General features: G+C 41.4%; 1 protein-coding gene across 5 annotated transcripts in view; it reads right to left on the bottom strand.

The window, feature by feature from the left end:
* Window positions 1-14452, bottom strand: part of acacb (acetyl-CoA carboxylase beta) — a 28272-nt gene extending 13820 nt beyond the window's left edge. For 2 of the 5 annotated variants that reach the window (XM_085294291.1, XM_085294293.1), the window contains exons 1-20: window positions 14170-14452; window positions 9658-10213; window positions 5205-5337; window positions 4989-5127; window positions 4780-4889; window positions 4572-4653; window positions 4378-4476; window positions 3366-3484; window positions 3145-3255; window positions 2696-2905; window positions 2435-2605; window positions 2146-2307; window positions 1876-2039; window positions 1503-1653; window positions 1318-1421; window positions 1142-1223; window positions 904-1049; window positions 647-797; window positions 428-562; window positions 87-233 (exon numbers count right to left, since the gene is read on the bottom strand). In XM_085294291.1, coding sequence (XP_085150417.1) covers window positions 87-233; window positions 428-562; window positions 647-797; window positions 904-1049; window positions 1142-1223; window positions 1318-1421; window positions 1503-1653; window positions 1876-2039; window positions 2146-2307; window positions 2435-2605; window positions 2696-2905; window positions 3145-3255; window positions 3366-3484; window positions 4378-4476; window positions 4572-4653; window positions 4780-4889; window positions 4989-5127; window positions 5205-5337; window positions 9658-10193 — 2952 coding nt within the window. In that variant the 5' untranslated portion in view covers window positions 10194-10213; window positions 14170-14452. Of the gene's footprint in view, window positions 1-86; window positions 234-427; window positions 563-646; window positions 798-903; window positions 1050-1141; window positions 1224-1317; window positions 1422-1502; window positions 1654-1875; window positions 2040-2145; window positions 2308-2434; window positions 2606-2695; window positions 2906-3144; window positions 3256-3365; window positions 3485-4377; window positions 4477-4571; window positions 4654-4779; window positions 4890-4988; window positions 5128-5204; window positions 5338-6506; window positions 7043-9657; window positions 10214-14169 lie in introns of those variants that run through there. The other 3 variants (XM_085294292.1, XM_085294294.1, XM_085294296.1) reach the window with 2 other exon arrangements.
* Between the last annotated feature and the right edge of the window lie 1602 nt (window positions 14453-16054).

The following is a 16054-nucleotide window of genomic DNA, read 5'->3' as shown; positions in this document are numbered from 1 at the left end:
ACATGCAAACATGCTCGTATACATCAATAAAACGCTTTTGTGTCTTGTAATGAGAAATCTGCAGTGGCAGAAGGGCTGATATATACCTTTGTGCTAAAGTAGGGTTCTTCAAGGCAGTACCCATCCATGACATTAACCAGGTTTTCAAGAACACTGTGGAACACCTGGTGAAGCTTCTCCCCAGCCATGGGAAGTGGCTGCTGAGGCGGTAGCACCGCTGTGTTGAGTTCCACCTGTGAAGGAAGAGGAAAGAAAATGAGAGGAAGTTTTCACAGCAATTTCAATAACAGGAAGAACTTACACTGAAGTAAAATAAAATAAAATAAATGGATACAGACCAAATATATAAACAGGACACCAAAGTATTGCTAGAAATTTTTGCAAAAAATTCGAAATGAAGATTTTGATGTGCTCTGGAATAACCCACCCTGTGTATACTGCTGGGATCATCCAGATCCATACGTGCCACCACACAGCCAGGCTCCAGAACCGCTCCTGGTCGCTTGACAAAGTGGATACAGCCAGACTGCTGCGCAGTCAACGTCATCACCATCTTCATCACCTGAATAATAAAGGACAAGTAAGCAAAACGAACCGGCACAAATGGCATAAGTCACAAAATCCTATCCACCGTATATTCTGTTACCTCAATCTCTGCATAAGTTTCCCCTGCAAAAATATGATCTCCATCCTCAACCATGTATTGCAGCAGTTTGCCAGCAGAGGGCGAGCGTAGGACCGTGGGGTCATTCTCCTTCTCAAAAACACAGGTCTTGTTGCCAACGGTGATGCGAAACCTGAAACGTTAAAATAGTGCCGGTAATGAGTAATCAGTTAAACCAGAAGTAAATAACCAAACTGGGGAAAAAAAAAAAAACAAAAAACCCGCAGTGGTAGCCTTGCCTGTCCACTTCTTCCTTCATGTAGGTTATATGGCTGCTGCCATTGTAGCACAGCAGGAGGCCGCCATCGTTCAAACGGTGGACGTCTATTTCGATGTGCGAGCCATTCATAATAACGACATACGTTGTTGGGGACTGGCGAGCCACCTGCAGGAAACAGCAGTGATAATCTATTCATTAAAAAAGGTAAGAGGCTGAATTAAAAACAAAACAAAGCAGGAAAGGAACAAAACAGATACCTTCAGACAGAATTTGACTCCTTCATATATTAGGTCCACATTGACAGAGTTGAGCAGACTGTTTGCAGGCAGTACCTGACCTCTACAGATGCAGCAGATAATGTTTATAAGAGTCAATTGCATAAAGACACGGGAAGAGCGCTGCAGTGAAACATTAACGACAAGTGCCTACTGACCTTTCCAGGGAATGTAGATAGTCAGACATGCTCTTTCTGAAGATAGCATCTGCAACAAGCAAAGCCCCACAGACAACACCAAGCAGGGTATTTGGTCTCTCTGCCTGCAGAAAGAACATGTGGCTTTGTGAATTAAAGGAATTATACACAAGTTCAATGGTCCATATCTGTCTTCAGTCTCTTACCTGCACTTTCTCTGCAATGAGATGATCCAGCCATCCGGTATCAATGTCATTGTTTCTGAAGCTTTCGGTTTCAAGTAATTTAATGAGGTATTCGACCGTCGTCCGAAAGTCACCTCTGATGGACAGCTCTTTCATAGCCACCACCATGTTTCTGGAAAATACAGAAAACCCAAATACATACACTAACAATCTAACACCAATTAAGGCTGACAAATTTAAGACAACTGTACTGCTGGCAAAAGCATGCTGCATCTTCTAACAGAGTACCGCTTTATCTGGAATCAGGTAAAGCGGTACTCTTTGCCGCACAGCCTACAAGTAGCTGATAATAGGAAAAAATACAATTAAAATAAAATAAAATAAAGGAGCTTACGAAATGGCTTCTTCACGGTTCTCGCCCCATGAAAAACAGTGTCCAAACTGGGAATCTGCAAATTCGTGTAGGCCACCAGTCGCGCCCACACTGAAATAACCCCAGACGTTCTTACTGCTGCGGAAGTTCAGCTCCTGCACGGTGCCCGAACTGGGCTTGAACCCCTGTGGGTGAGTGAGTGTGAATCAGTGGTTTAAAAAAAAAAAAAAAAAAAAACATGAACAGTACATAACAGTGTCATGTTTCCTGGTTAATGAAGCTGAAGTCCACCTCATCTGGGTTCTCACTGGTGATCCGTGCAGCTATGACGTGGCCTCTCGGACGAGGGACGCAATCTGGAGACTCAAAGTTAATAATGGTGTCACCCCAGGGACTTTCTCCATAAAGCACACGTATGTCCTTAATTCTGTGAAGTGGGATGCCCATCGCAATCTGTGAGAGATTAAGCAAATATTTAGATGGGAGAATCTGATCAGCATCTGTAGGATCAATAAGAACAAATTTCTCATTTTGTTCCTTGGGTATAATTATGTGTCTGAGCCTCCTAACCGAGGTTTACCTGAAGTTGAGCAGCTGGCAAGTTTACATCTGCGATCATCTCTGTACAAGGATGTTCCACCTGCAGGCGAGGATTCAGCTCCAGAAAATGGAAACTTCCATCTTCAGAGTAGAGATATTCCACAGTACCTGCACTCACATAGCCTACGATCTTGGCCAGTCGCACAGCACACTAGGCCACAAAGGAAATAACGAGGAGACAATATGTCTCTAAGAGCAGACTTTAGTGTGTTAGCATTAGAATACAAGGACATAAACTTACCTGCTCCATTCGCTCTAATGTTGAAGCGGGAGCTATGGTGGCAGGAGCCTCTTCGATGATCTTCTGGTGCCTCCTCTGGATGGAGCAGTCTCGTCCAAAAAGAGAGATGGCATTTCCATACATGTCCCCCAGTATCTGGACCTCCAGGTGTCTCGCATGCTGAGCCAGCTGCATGATGAAGATGGGTGAGCCGGGCACCTCCGTCTGGACCTGCACTCAGAATAACACATGAAGTGTAAAGTCTTCTTGTTCCTCGACAATCACAGCCTATCCAATCACAGTTTATATAGTATAGAGCTGTAATCTGGAAGTCTATCAAACTGAGTACTGTGCCATTTTATTTTATGACCATGCAAATTAACAACTGAGTGTGGACATCCTGGCTGCTAAGAAAATTAAAAGAAACTGGGTAAATTAGACATTAGTTTGTAAAACGTAACTGCACCAACCTGTCTAAAGAAACCTGGGAAATCATCAGAGCACTCAACTTTCCGAATACCCTTTCCACCTCCACCCTCAGAGGCCTTGATTACAACCGGATAACCAATTTTCTCAGCTTCCTGAAGAGAAAAGAAAAATACGCACCAGACAACTTATAACCAAAAGTATGTACTAAAGATTTCGATTAAAACTAATTAATTTGTAGATATTAATATTGTTGATTTGTTACTATGCTTACTGCTATCCCCTCGTCTACATCGTGAACACAGCCCTGTTTGTAGACCTCTGGAGGAACATTGATGACATTGCCCTCTCTTTGGTCCTCTTCAGCCCAGTCCAGTCTCAGATCTGGAGCACAAGCACACACTAGGTAAGAACAAAGTGGTCCCAACTGAGTATGTACTGCATAATAGAGTCTACGCCATGTGCAAAATAGCACATTATAAGTTTAATGCATGTAACAGTCATGCGGCCCACTGTTTTTGGGGTTTAACAATCAGTTCTTCGAGGTTTGTGGGCATTCGTTCACATTTTTCCTTTAAGGACCCGCCGCAGTATATCAGTTCGGCTAAGGTCTGGACTTTGACTCTGACTCTGGTATACAAAGTAGTTCATGACAGACTGAGTGACTACAATGTGCACAGGTCTGTGCCACCACTGTGCTTTACAGTTGTTATTAGGTGTTTATGCCGATATGCTGTGTTTGGCTTTTTCCTGGTAACTCTTTCAGGCAGGCCATGCCTGTTCAGTCTTTTTCTACTTCCACTGTCAAGAACTTTAACATTTAACGTTCCAACTGAGGCCTGTGGAGTTTGTGTAACCACATCTTAATCCGGTGCGCAAATTTCAGTCTACTCCAGGGAAGATTGAACAATGTTTTGAATGTTTTCTACTTATGATTAATCACTGTAAAATGATGGACTTTAACTTGTGTGAAAACTGATTTATAACCACTCAGATTTATGGGCAACAACAATCGCTTCTCTGAGATCATTGCTGATCTCTTTACTCCTCAGCATTGTGTTGCTGAACTTCTGCTTTTGTAAAGATGTTCATATCTGCTGATGACCAGTTAATCGAGCACATTCAATTAGCATCACCCGGCTACTACTTACCCTCTTAATTCCTATTGAAGCAGTAAAGGTGTACATAGCTTTCACAGGACTGCATAGAGCACAGTGATAACTCTCTCACACCTGCTTTGTTTATGGCGGAGTTAGTGCAGAGAGGAAAAGCATCACCTGATCCACTCCACGGTAGTGTGGGAATGTCGGCACTCTGGGCCACAATGGAAGAAGCCACTTTATCCCCCAAAGCCCACATGGCTTTACTGGATGGCCCTGAGAGAAACAGCAGAGGTCAATTTATCATGAGAAGCAGCACAAAGCTTTCTAACTAAATGAAAGTAATAAAATGAAAGAAACTGCTCTTTTACCCAAAAATGAAATGCCCGCTTTACTCAGGAGCTCAGGCAGTTTGGGATTTTCAGATGCATGACCCCAACCAGCCCAGACAGCCTGTAAAGAGCAATGTGCACAGAAACAGACTGTTGTTTATTTACAGGAAGAGAAAGTAACAACTGAATACACCACGGTGGGCCCGTGCTAAAAAGAACCGCTGTTTAAATAAACGGTGAGTAGCACCTCCACTTGAATCCTTTTTGCAATGTCAACTATTAGCTCCACGTTGGCATAGTTGTTATTGTTGGTGCCACCGGGTACAGGCACATAGTGGTCGGCCATTTTAATATATTCTGCAGGGAAACAGGAAGCAAGGCTCAGAACTTCACAGTGAGAAAAGCATTTCTACTGGTTCATCACATACGTTTTAGGCGATGACTGATAACAATTACCTGCATTAGCTTTTAAGTCTTCAGGAGTTACCATGACAACAAAGCGGATGGTCCTCTCATTGCGAAACATTTCATAGGACCAGCGGCGGATAGAGCGCATACATTTGACTGCAGCGATGCCATTATTAGCGATCAGCACCTGTAAGAGGACCCAACATAAATATCGCTCAGAAAAATGTAGATAAATGAGAAATTCAAGAAGGGTTTTGTTCTTACTTTTTCTATGACACGGCTGCCACCGAATCTTGTGACAAACTCTGCAGGAGAGGCCACGGTAAAGTCCCTGTGCAGATCCATCTTTCTGTGTTCACGTCCTTTTTTCACCAAGTGAGGACCAGACATGCTAGGCCTGCATTGGAAAGTTCACAGTTAGTCTTGACCCCTCCAAAAAGTGAACTGCATGAAGGCAACAAGCAACTGAATTTAAACTGAAAATCAAAACCCAAAGTCTAGAATCAGTCTCTCTGCAACAGGCAAGGGCAGCCTGTGGAGCAGCCCAGTTTTTATACCCTTAAATCCAAGAGTCTGCGCACAAAACTCAGAACAGTAACCTGAACACAGTAATAGCTGCAGATGTTACACTGAATCTACCACTCTTGACGGCCCCTTTTATCAGATGTTCACCACAGCTAAGCCAATAAATGTACATGTGTTGTCATCATGGTGTAATCATGCACACTTTACCTTTAGTCCAATTTCCTGCTCATTATATACACACAGCATAATTCCTATCGCCTGGCCCTGGATGACTGAGAACCTACCTACAGTGACATGTTAAAATGTAGTGTGCTTAAAATGTTTTTTTCCTTTATACCCCATGAACAGTAGTGAAAACACCCCCGATGACTACAATCTGGAACAGTACTGGAGAGATGAAGCACCGTTCTTCTAAAAACTGCCCTTTATTTGGCGTTTTGATTTTGGCAGTGCACCGTCTCACATGTCAGAGCAGCGCAGACGTACAGCTGGAGGTAATGGCTCAGAATAATCATGACCCAAAATAATCAGTCATTCATAAATAAATAGTCAAATCAAACACAGACTCTTGACAATCTTGGCTAATAAACATTGTGTAATTTGTTGAAAACAAAATGTCTTAAGGGTCAGTGGAAACCAAAATCATCAATCTTTTGAGACCCGGCTTCAAAAATCAGAGTTAAGAGTTAGCAGTTAAGTTGTCTTTTTAGCGGTATATGTATATACGAGTCATTTTGAACAAGTGCAGCCGTGGATCCTCCACCTCTGCCCACAGACTGCCATGCAGTAGTGGTGTAAGGACAATGAAATGTTTGTCTCTGTTATCACTTTTCACATAACAATAATAAATCAACTACAGATAAATATGAAATAAATGCAAACAAGTTAAACTGAGCTGTACTTATTTTAAGTGATATCACACCACACACACACACACACACACACACACACGATAAGAAACAGGCGAAGCTTTTCCCCATGTTTGGAAATGCATAACTGGACTGCACAGCACCAGAACATTTGAACATTTCACGCACATACCATCGTTATCGTCATCTGTCCGCCGGGGTGCCGTTCAGTCCGGGGTTTCGCTGTTTCTTTTTAAACCACCCCCGGGGAGATACGCCCTTGCCCCATCAGTGAAGCCACACAGTAAAGCTGCAGCGCAGCAGCAGTTTGTGCGCCTGTGCTGATATGTGAACTTTACACTTCACTCCTGTTCACTCGGGGAAATACAGTCTGTTAATGTGCTGCTTTCTGATAACGCTTTCCATTTCGGTATCAACCACTTGCTGACTTTTTTTCCGGGACAAGAGGGTTTAGTTTAACCCGATACGCCTACTGCGTTGCACAAACAGTGATAATCTAATCATAACCACGACTTGGGGATTACTAGAAAAATCGGTGGCTTGTCGCAGTGACAGGCTTGCGGCAATAATGACTGCTTGATTGTTACCGTTTCCTTATATGCGTGCAAGCTGCGCACAGCCCGTAAACTACAGCGGCCCTTCCTGTTCACAAACGAGCCTACGAAAGGTGCTGCAGCGGCACTAGTTTCAACACAGAGTAGTTCTGTGTTTAGTTTCCACATACCAGAGTATCACATTACCGAAAACTGCAGCAGCCCTCTGCATTATCGGACTTACCTCTGGAGATATGGGAATAAGCTGATACTCGGGTAGTCGTTTCCGTCGAAGGAATACATCGCGCTGTGTTACTACTAGGATTAAAAAAAAAGAGTTTTTAAAACCAAAACAAAGGAGACTTCCACAAAGTGCTTCCTCTTGTCCGCTTCCTCCCTTCTCCCCTCCCACATGTGCAGCCGCATATCTGCAAATAAAGTCCCCTGAGCCAAAGCGCTGGCTGCTCTTTGGAAACAAAGCGAGCAGTGCTCCACTAAATCCATTATTGGAAATGTTTATTGTTGGGCATCAAAGGGCTAAAAACGGTCGCGCACGACACGAGCAGACTGATTTTGTTTGTTTGTTTTTAAGTGCAGTAACAACAAAGTATAGGAAGACGCTTCGAAACATCTCACTTTTCTCTTCTTCGCCGTGTAAACCACAATATACCCACTAACACGCATAAATCCAGGCCGATGGAGCTCTAGTAGGTTTTTCTTGGCTCAAGTGTTTTCCATCTAACGTTCATACACATTCACGCCCCAGTGGGCGTGTCAGAGAATAACTTAACCAAAGATATTTAGCATCGACTCCTCTACCTGTTGAGCTACAGCCAGTCTAATAAATATCCATGTATTTATTGTTTTTATGCAATAAACACAGGGATAAATAAACAAAAATAAACAAAACAGTTTTCTAATTGAACAAAACTAACAAAAATCTTTGTCAGCTAGTGGCTATCTCATGTCTAGAACTTCTGGATATTAATCAAGAAACGGTTTCTAACTTTGAGATTTGCTGCAGCTTGTTTACTCTCCAAACTCCTGGGTTGGCTTCAGGGTATGTTTTGGGTCATCGCCTATCTGTGCTGTGAACATGAAGTTCAGTGGCATTCATAGCCACCCATTTACACACCTTTTATTTATTACTCACACTCCAGTGGTGATGGATAGATTCTAATTTGGGGTTCAGTGTCTTGCCCAACGACACGCAGGGGCTGAAAGGAGGCAGAGATTGAACCACCGACCTTCTAATTGGAAAATGACTTGCTCTATTTCCTGAGCCGCATTTTTCTGGCTTCCGTATTTTTCCCCATCCCTCTGATATTTATATTGATTAATCTGTGTAAGGAATAATCATCCAGAGACTGAAGATATTTGGCAAAGATTAATCTGACCTTTCTATTCACCAGGCGGATGTATGGTTTGCACCCTATGGTGGGTCTCTACATCTCTGTTTGCTCAAGTCTTCTTCTGAAAGTAGACTTGAATAAGTATCACTTGGATGCCTTTTAGAGAGTCTTCTTGATTGGTTTGGATGGAAAGGATCCTGTGAGCCTCCACCACCGCCACTGGTGTCATGTTTAACCTGCAGAGTTCACCAGAGCCTCCTTATTTTGTCAGAATGTAGCTTAATGATCCCGCTCTTTTCTCTTGCATGTTTTACATGCACTGAATGTTCCTTTGACCACATGTTGTGGGTCCAAGGAAAAAGAAAATATAGAAAATAAAACAAATACTGACCTTTTAACTGGTTCATTTATGAAAAATGAGGAAATAGCAGGCACCGGCCACGCTTTTGAGGTCATTTTCCAATTTCAAAAGAGAGGAGGCTACAGATTAGACATCTTTGACATTTAAACCCTGCATTTAATATGCATATGAATACCCTCAAACTAAAGCTGAGGGTCTGCAGTTTAAGCCCATGTTTATTATAGAGTATAAGAGTAACCCGAATATGCTTTTGGTAAATAGTTATAATAAAAAACTGTTTAAACAGCAAAGAAAGAAAGAAAGGAAATTAATAATAAAAAGAAGAATATTTAAACTACAATAAAGACCATAAGTCAATTCAGCTGCTCATGTCAAGCTAGTTACTTACCTGTGTGCACTGAAGGAATCCTTGTACCCTCCATGATATCACAAACCACCCGTTGGTATGAAAGTAATTCTTAATTTACCGATATCGCAGAGGAACAAGAAGAAAACTAACATTTGTTGACAATTTCAAAGCGCTTGCTGTGCTCTGACCTCGACTAATGCCACCACCGCTTGTCAAAGTCATTGGCTGAGGCTCTTGTTCCATTAATAGAGCCAAGATATTTGGCATGTGACAATAACACAGGTCAGCTTGTGGAGACAGCGCGCTACCGATGCGATAATGTGTGCCCAATTTTTTGGGGGGAATGTTCCTGGGCAATCTCAGTCCACGAGGGCCGGTGTCCCTGCAGGTTTTAGATCTCACCTTGGGTCAACACACCTGAATCACATGATTAGTTCGTTACCAGGCCTCTGGAGAACTTCAGGACATGTTGAGGAGCTAATTTAGCCATTTAAATCTGCTGTGTTGGTTCGAGGACACATCTAAAACCTGCAGGGACACCGGCCCTCGTGGACTGAGATTGCCCACCCCTGATAGACCTAAAAAACAATCCAGTTTACATTATGCCCTCATTATAGTGCGAGTGTATAAATGGTGTAAGTGAACAGCTTGTTTGTTTATAACATGACAGAGCAGTAAAAACACGCCCCAACCTATATAGCTGACATTCATTTACTTAAAGCCCTTACTTGATGACCGTTGAGCTGGGCTGTGGTACTACAGAAGGCGCCTGTGGAGGGGAAGATTTGATGGTGGAGGTCGGTGGCTGAGATGCACCGCTTGGAGGTTTCGTGACCAGAGGTTCTTCATCCGAAGAGTTATCCTCTGATGCTCCAAGAATAAACTTCAGGCGCTCCCTCGCCTTAGGTCCTGAACTCAGCATTGGTGGGACGCTCTTAGAAGGTTTCTGGGTGGTCGGCAGCACCGTTGGTTGTTTTGAATTTGCCTCCATGGAGCCCTGCAGAGCATCAGAGTCCACTATTCTGCCACAAAGACCCGCAAATGCACTGGCAGCCTGAGGCACGTTATGTTCAGCATGTTGTGAGGCAGCTGCAACTGTTGACAGAGGATCCATGCCTGCATCAGGGCTGCGTGCAGTGGGCACGTCCTCCTCGGCTGCAGAAGGAAGTTCCTCCCCTTTCACGGGCATTGTTACGGTCTTACTATTTATCCTCCACAGCAGCAGAACCCACAGAATAAATCCCCAAAGTGCAAACTCCAGCATTCACAGACATCCTCCTGAAACTGCAACAGGAATAAGGCGGATGTCAAAACTAATTTGAGAGAACAGAAACATTTTTTCATCAAATGTGAGCCAAGTTAACAGTATACCAACTGTTTTTTTTGACACTTGGAATGGATTTTCTGTAAGTGCATTAAAAACTGGAGTCTGAACTATGAATGTGAAAAGTAGTTTAGTGTCAGACACCACCTGGTGGCTGAAAGCTGAAGCTGTAGTTTTGGTCTAAACAAAAGGGTCATTCCATCTCAAATCATCTCATTTCTTGATCATGAAACATCTTTGAGTTGCCACAAATCTTGGACATGTATGAAAATTGCCTGTGAATTCCTATCCTAGATTTTTTAAAGCCCATCTTTCAGGCCTTGTTTGGCCCCACACTGTAATTAAAGCCTTCAGTGAAGTCCCATATTTGAATATACATTAATAAAACAAACTTAACTCTGCAAAAGACAACTAAAGACAATGTCTGAATGGTCTATAGCTGTATTTGACAATAATGAAAAATAAAATATGTAAATGCTGGAGTTTATTAACTCTATCTGAAATAATAATTTTGATAAATATGTGCAGGATTTTAATTATCAAAAACCACGTGCACTTTGTCCTGGACGAGTCTGATAATTCATGTTAAGAATAAAATTTATTAAGACCCATTAAAAAGACAACAAGTACTGATATAATCTTCTCTGAACATGCAAATAAATGCAGCAAATCAATTAAGATTCATTAAGAGGAATGAAAGATGAATTCTCGGTTCTTATGAAAAATTGTTGCATTTTTTTAAAGGGCTGCTTTCATGGTTTATTTTTTAGATTTTTCCCCAATTTTTCAGTCTAACTTTCCCAAATTACAGATCCTGACTAATCTTTAATGGTAGGAAAGGCCACTATCAGAGTATAAAGGTTTGTGATACATAATGCAAAATTTTGAATTTGCAATTGTTTTTTGGAAAATATGGTCAAGTAAAAGGTGATTTGAGATGAAATGACCCCAAAGAAATATGGAAAAAAAGACATTTCTAGATTTTTTTAAATGGGATAGACTGTTTTAACTTGGCATTTCAGGGCAAATGATGACTACAGGGAGTGCAGAATTATTAGGCAAATGAGTATTTTGTCCACATCATCCTCTTCATGCATGTTGTCTTACTCCAAGCTGTATAGGCTCAAAAGCCTACTACCAATTAAGCATATTAGGTGATGTGCAACTCTGTAATGAGAAGGGGTGTGGTCTAATGACATCAACACCCTATATCAGGTGTGCATAATTATTAGGCAACGTCCTTTCCTTTGGCAAAATGGGTCAAAAGAAGGACTTGACAGGCTCAGAAAAGTCAAAAATAGTGAGATATCTTGCAGAGGGATGCAGCAGTCTCAATATTGCAAAGCTTCTGAAGCGTGATCATCGAACAATCAAGCGTTTCATTCAAAATAGTCAACAGGGTCGCAAGAAGCGTGTGGAAAAACCAAGGCGCAAAATAACTGCCCATGAACTGAGAAAAGTCAAGCGTGCAGCTGCCAAGATGCCACTTGCCACCAGTTTGGCCATATTTCAGAGCTGCAACATCACTGGAGTGCCCAAAAGCACAAGGTGTGCAATACTCAGAGACATGGCCAAGGTAAGAAAGGCTGAAAGACGACCACCACTGAACAAGACACACAAGCTGAAACGTCCAGACTGGGCCAAGAAATATCTCAAGACTGATTTTCTAAGGTTTTATGGACTGATGAAATGAGAGTGAGTCTTGATGGGCCAGATGGATGGGCCCGTGGCTGGATTGGTAAAGGGCAGAGAGCTCCAGTCCGACTCAGACGCCAGCAAGGTGGAGGTGGAGTACTGGTTTGGGCTGGTATCATCAAAGATGAGCTTGTGGGGCCTTTTCGGGTTGAGGATGGAGTCAAGCTCAACTCCCAGTCCTACTGCCAGTTTCTGGAAGACACCTTCTTCAAGCAGTGGTACAGGAAGAAGTCTGCATCCTTCAAGAAAAACATGATTTTCATGCAGGACAATGCTCCATCACACGCGTCCAAGTACTCCACAGCGTGGCTGGCAAGAAAGGGTATAAAAGAAGAAAAACTAATGACATGGCCTCCTTGTTCACCTGATCTGAACCCCATTGAGAACCTGTGGTCCATCATCAAATGTGAGATTTACAAGGAGGGAAAACAGTACACCTCTCTGAACAGTGTCTGGGAGGCTGTGGTTGCTGCTGCACGCAATGTTGATGGTGAACAGATCAAAACACTGACAGAATCCATGGATGGCAGGCTTTTGAGTGTCCTTGCAAAGAAAGGTGGCTATATTGGTCGCTGATTTGTTTTTGTTTTGTTTTTGAATGTCAGAAATGTATATTTGTGAATGTGGAGATGTTATATTGGTTTCACTGGTAAAAATAAATAATTGAAATGGGTATATATTTGTTTTTTGTTAAGTTGCCTAATAATTATGCACAGTAATAGTCACCTGCACACACAGATATCCCCCTAAAATAGCTAAAACTACTTCCAAAAACGTTCAGCTTTGATATTAATGAGTTTTTTGGGTTCATTGAGAACATGGTTGTTGTTCAATAATAACATCATTCCTCAAAAATACAACTTGCCTAATAATTCTGCACTCCCTGTATAAAAACAACTAGAAAACAATGAAGTAATTGCTTTTTTTTCAGCCATTATGTTTTAATTGGTCAACTGTTCATATACTTAATGTTTAAGACTTTTTTTTTTTTTTTAAAGATCACTATTAAATATTTGTCTTTCTCCTTCTTGGAAAAAGCACAATTCTTTTGATGTCCAAACTTAATGAATCCCCATAAGAAATAAACTCCTTAAAGCATATTAAAATACATCATGACTATAAGAAAAACTGAAATACTAAGTAGTGTTTGTCTCTGTGTACTGTTTAAGTTACTGATTTGAAGGTCAGAGGTCAGATACTCTCTCAGGACAGCAACACTGAAGTTCTTACTTTCATATATTAAGAAAATTATTCAGTAAATTCAGTCAAACAGAAGCAAGAGAAGTAATTACAATCTACACAGTCACGTGTATACTTTAGATGACTAAGTCCTATGTATACACACGAGTGTGTTATCTATGACAGCTGGACCTGGCTGCAGGCTACATTTCCCAGCGAGAGTCCTGTAAACAGCCTGCCTGTAACAGCTGACATGGAGAGCATGTGCTGCTTCATGTGGGGTAAAGGTCAGCACTGAGGGAATGAAAGGAAGGGAAGTTCAGGTGAAGGAGGATGGAAAGAAAAAAACATCCATAAAAAACAGCAGCAATAGCAGGAACACTTGAACACATCCAAATACAGAATATACATTACACACATGTTCTTTGTCCCATTGAAAGATATCATTGTTTTTTGTTTTGTTTTTTAAATAAACAACAATTATAAGGATTTATTAGCATTCATTTTGTATAATAGAAGCACAAAATTTGTGAATTTATCCTTTGGAGCAAATTTAAAGCCGACATAAAAAAAAGGAAAAGGCTAAACCGTCACTTTCCTCAAGAAACAACAAGATCTGAAGCAATGTATTTATGAAATACTTTTACTTTTTATCTGTATTTTTCTAAAAATATATCCTGATACCATATAGCAGATGAATGATTTATTTCTCTTGTGCTTTTCTTTAAAGAACAGGTTTATTCTCACAGGACTTGCTGTTCTAATTAAAAGTTAAGCACATAACAATTTTTATAGGAGTGTCACTTTTAAAAAGGTTATTAATGCGTCCAACTTCTGGCGTGAACGTTTTACCTCGTAAACATACAAATATCTGTGAACTCTAACAGAAAAGTTGAACTAAGCACAACAACTGATTCTGCCTGACATAAAAGTTAAATCAGCGCACTGATCGGATCTTTTCCAGAGTTCAGTCTGGAGAAAAACGAGACTGTCTTTTAAATTAAAGGTAACGCGTAAATCAAAACATGCCATTTTCACTCACCTGCACAAACTCAGAAACCGGGCAGCTCTGCTCCCGGGTTGTTGATGGCGTTGTTTCACACAGCCAGAGAGCTACAGTACCAGGCTAACCGATTTAAACCCACTGATTATTTCCCACACCTCCACACCACTCGGAACTTATCATGAATTAAAACATCCGTCATTATCTTATTAATGTGACACAAACCCCAGAATCCCTCCAAACGCTACCGCTGCCAAGGTCTTTATGATTATAGACAGTGCCTCGCCAGCAGCTACAAATGTCAAAGTCACCTACCACTACCTCCACTGCTCAGCGGATTGTGAGTGGGGAGGGGGTCTCTCCCAGAGTTAAGGGTTCCGCCAAAGATCGTGTATACTCAAGATGTTCCTGCTCGATAGAAAAGCAGTAAGCATCTATATTTACGATCAGCGGAAAAACGTTTGGTTCCTCGGTCTTCTGTTGAGTTCATGAACAATGGGGAAAAGGTGTATTTGAACTTTAAGACCGTTCAGCTCATATTAAAAGTCAATGTATCAACAAGCACCTTTTTTTTTTTCAAATTAATGGAATTTGATATGATGCCCACCTTTGTTTTTATTTCCTTTTACTTCTGTATTATGTGTGTGATGAACTTTTCCAAGAGTTGTCATCCTCCCAAACTGACTCCAAGAGCATGCAGAACAGTTAAGGTCAGTGATCATGATTCAATAATAAGAAAGAGACTAGGCAAAAATAGCACCGATGAGAGACTCCCGGGGCAAAAACCACTTCTGAACAAAAAGGACACAAAGATTCGTCTCACATTTGCCAACAAAAACACAGCTTCCCTTCCCAGATCCCTGAGATTTTTGTGGACTGATGAGACAAAAGCTGAACTTAGAGTCCCATTAAACCTGCTGTAAAACTAACACAGCATCTCATAAAAAGAACACTCAACAGTCAAACGTGGTGGTGGCAGTATGAACAGCTTTTTTGCTTCAGGTCCTGGAAGACTTGCAGTGATTGGTGAAGCCATGAATTTTATTCTCTACCAGAAAGGCCTGCAGGAGAATGTCTGGTCATCAGATCATGCCCTGAAGCTCAGGGTGGACTTGGATTATGCAGCAGGACAATAATCGAAAACACACCAGCAAGTACACAACTGAATGGTTAGAAACAAAGAAACAATTTTTTTTAACTAAATGAAGTTTTTGGAGAGACAGTGTGTAACCGAGGACAAGGGATGAGTAAACGGGGCAAAGAAATAAATTGATCATTTATTTATTACATGAGTTATACATACAAATTCCCAGTCATTTCCAGACAGGACTTACAACACATCCTGCTGATATCCCAGCTGCACATGAGACTTACCACACAAACTGTGCGAAAATAACAACACTGCAACCCGTCACACCCCGCTTAGCGACACTGCAATCGTGGCACACACTGCAAACAATTCGGGTCTCAGCGCAGCTGGGAATCAGTGCTATGCATGGCCTGCGATCTGGGAGATAAAGGGAAGTGGCACAAACAATTAAACAAAAAACAAAGAGGGAGGTTAGTCCGCCCTTACACAACTTACTTTCAATCAATAACCGCCTTTACGGCTGGACGGACTAACCAAAACAAAATTACAAATCAATCAAAAAAGAACGAAAAAAAGACAGCAGAGACAGCACAGCTGAAAAACAAACAACATTATCAAGTAAAATATTACCCAATAAAATATCAATTTTATGAAACCATTCAAAATCATGAAGCTGAAACAAACACTCAATATACCTGCAATATTGATCAGTTTCCCTGCGCGCAGTCGATCTAGGGCTTGATCAATTCTTCTATTAAAATTCGTGGTCACACTAAAAAAGTCCAATGACATATTAAAAATAGGCACACGCAATAGCAAATGATCCAAACAAAA

The sequence above is a fragment of the Mchenga conophoros genome, linkage group LG12, assembly GCF_057382185.1.
Source record: "Mchenga conophoros isolate Kocher_MC1m ecotype Shallow Benthic linkage group LG12, M_conophoros_male_GT1.1, whole genome shotgun sequence".
Lineage (NCBI taxonomy): Eukaryota > Metazoa > Chordata > Actinopteri > Cichliformes > Cichlidae > Mchenga > Mchenga conophoros.
This window is presented reverse-complemented; position numbering and strand designations above follow the sequence as displayed.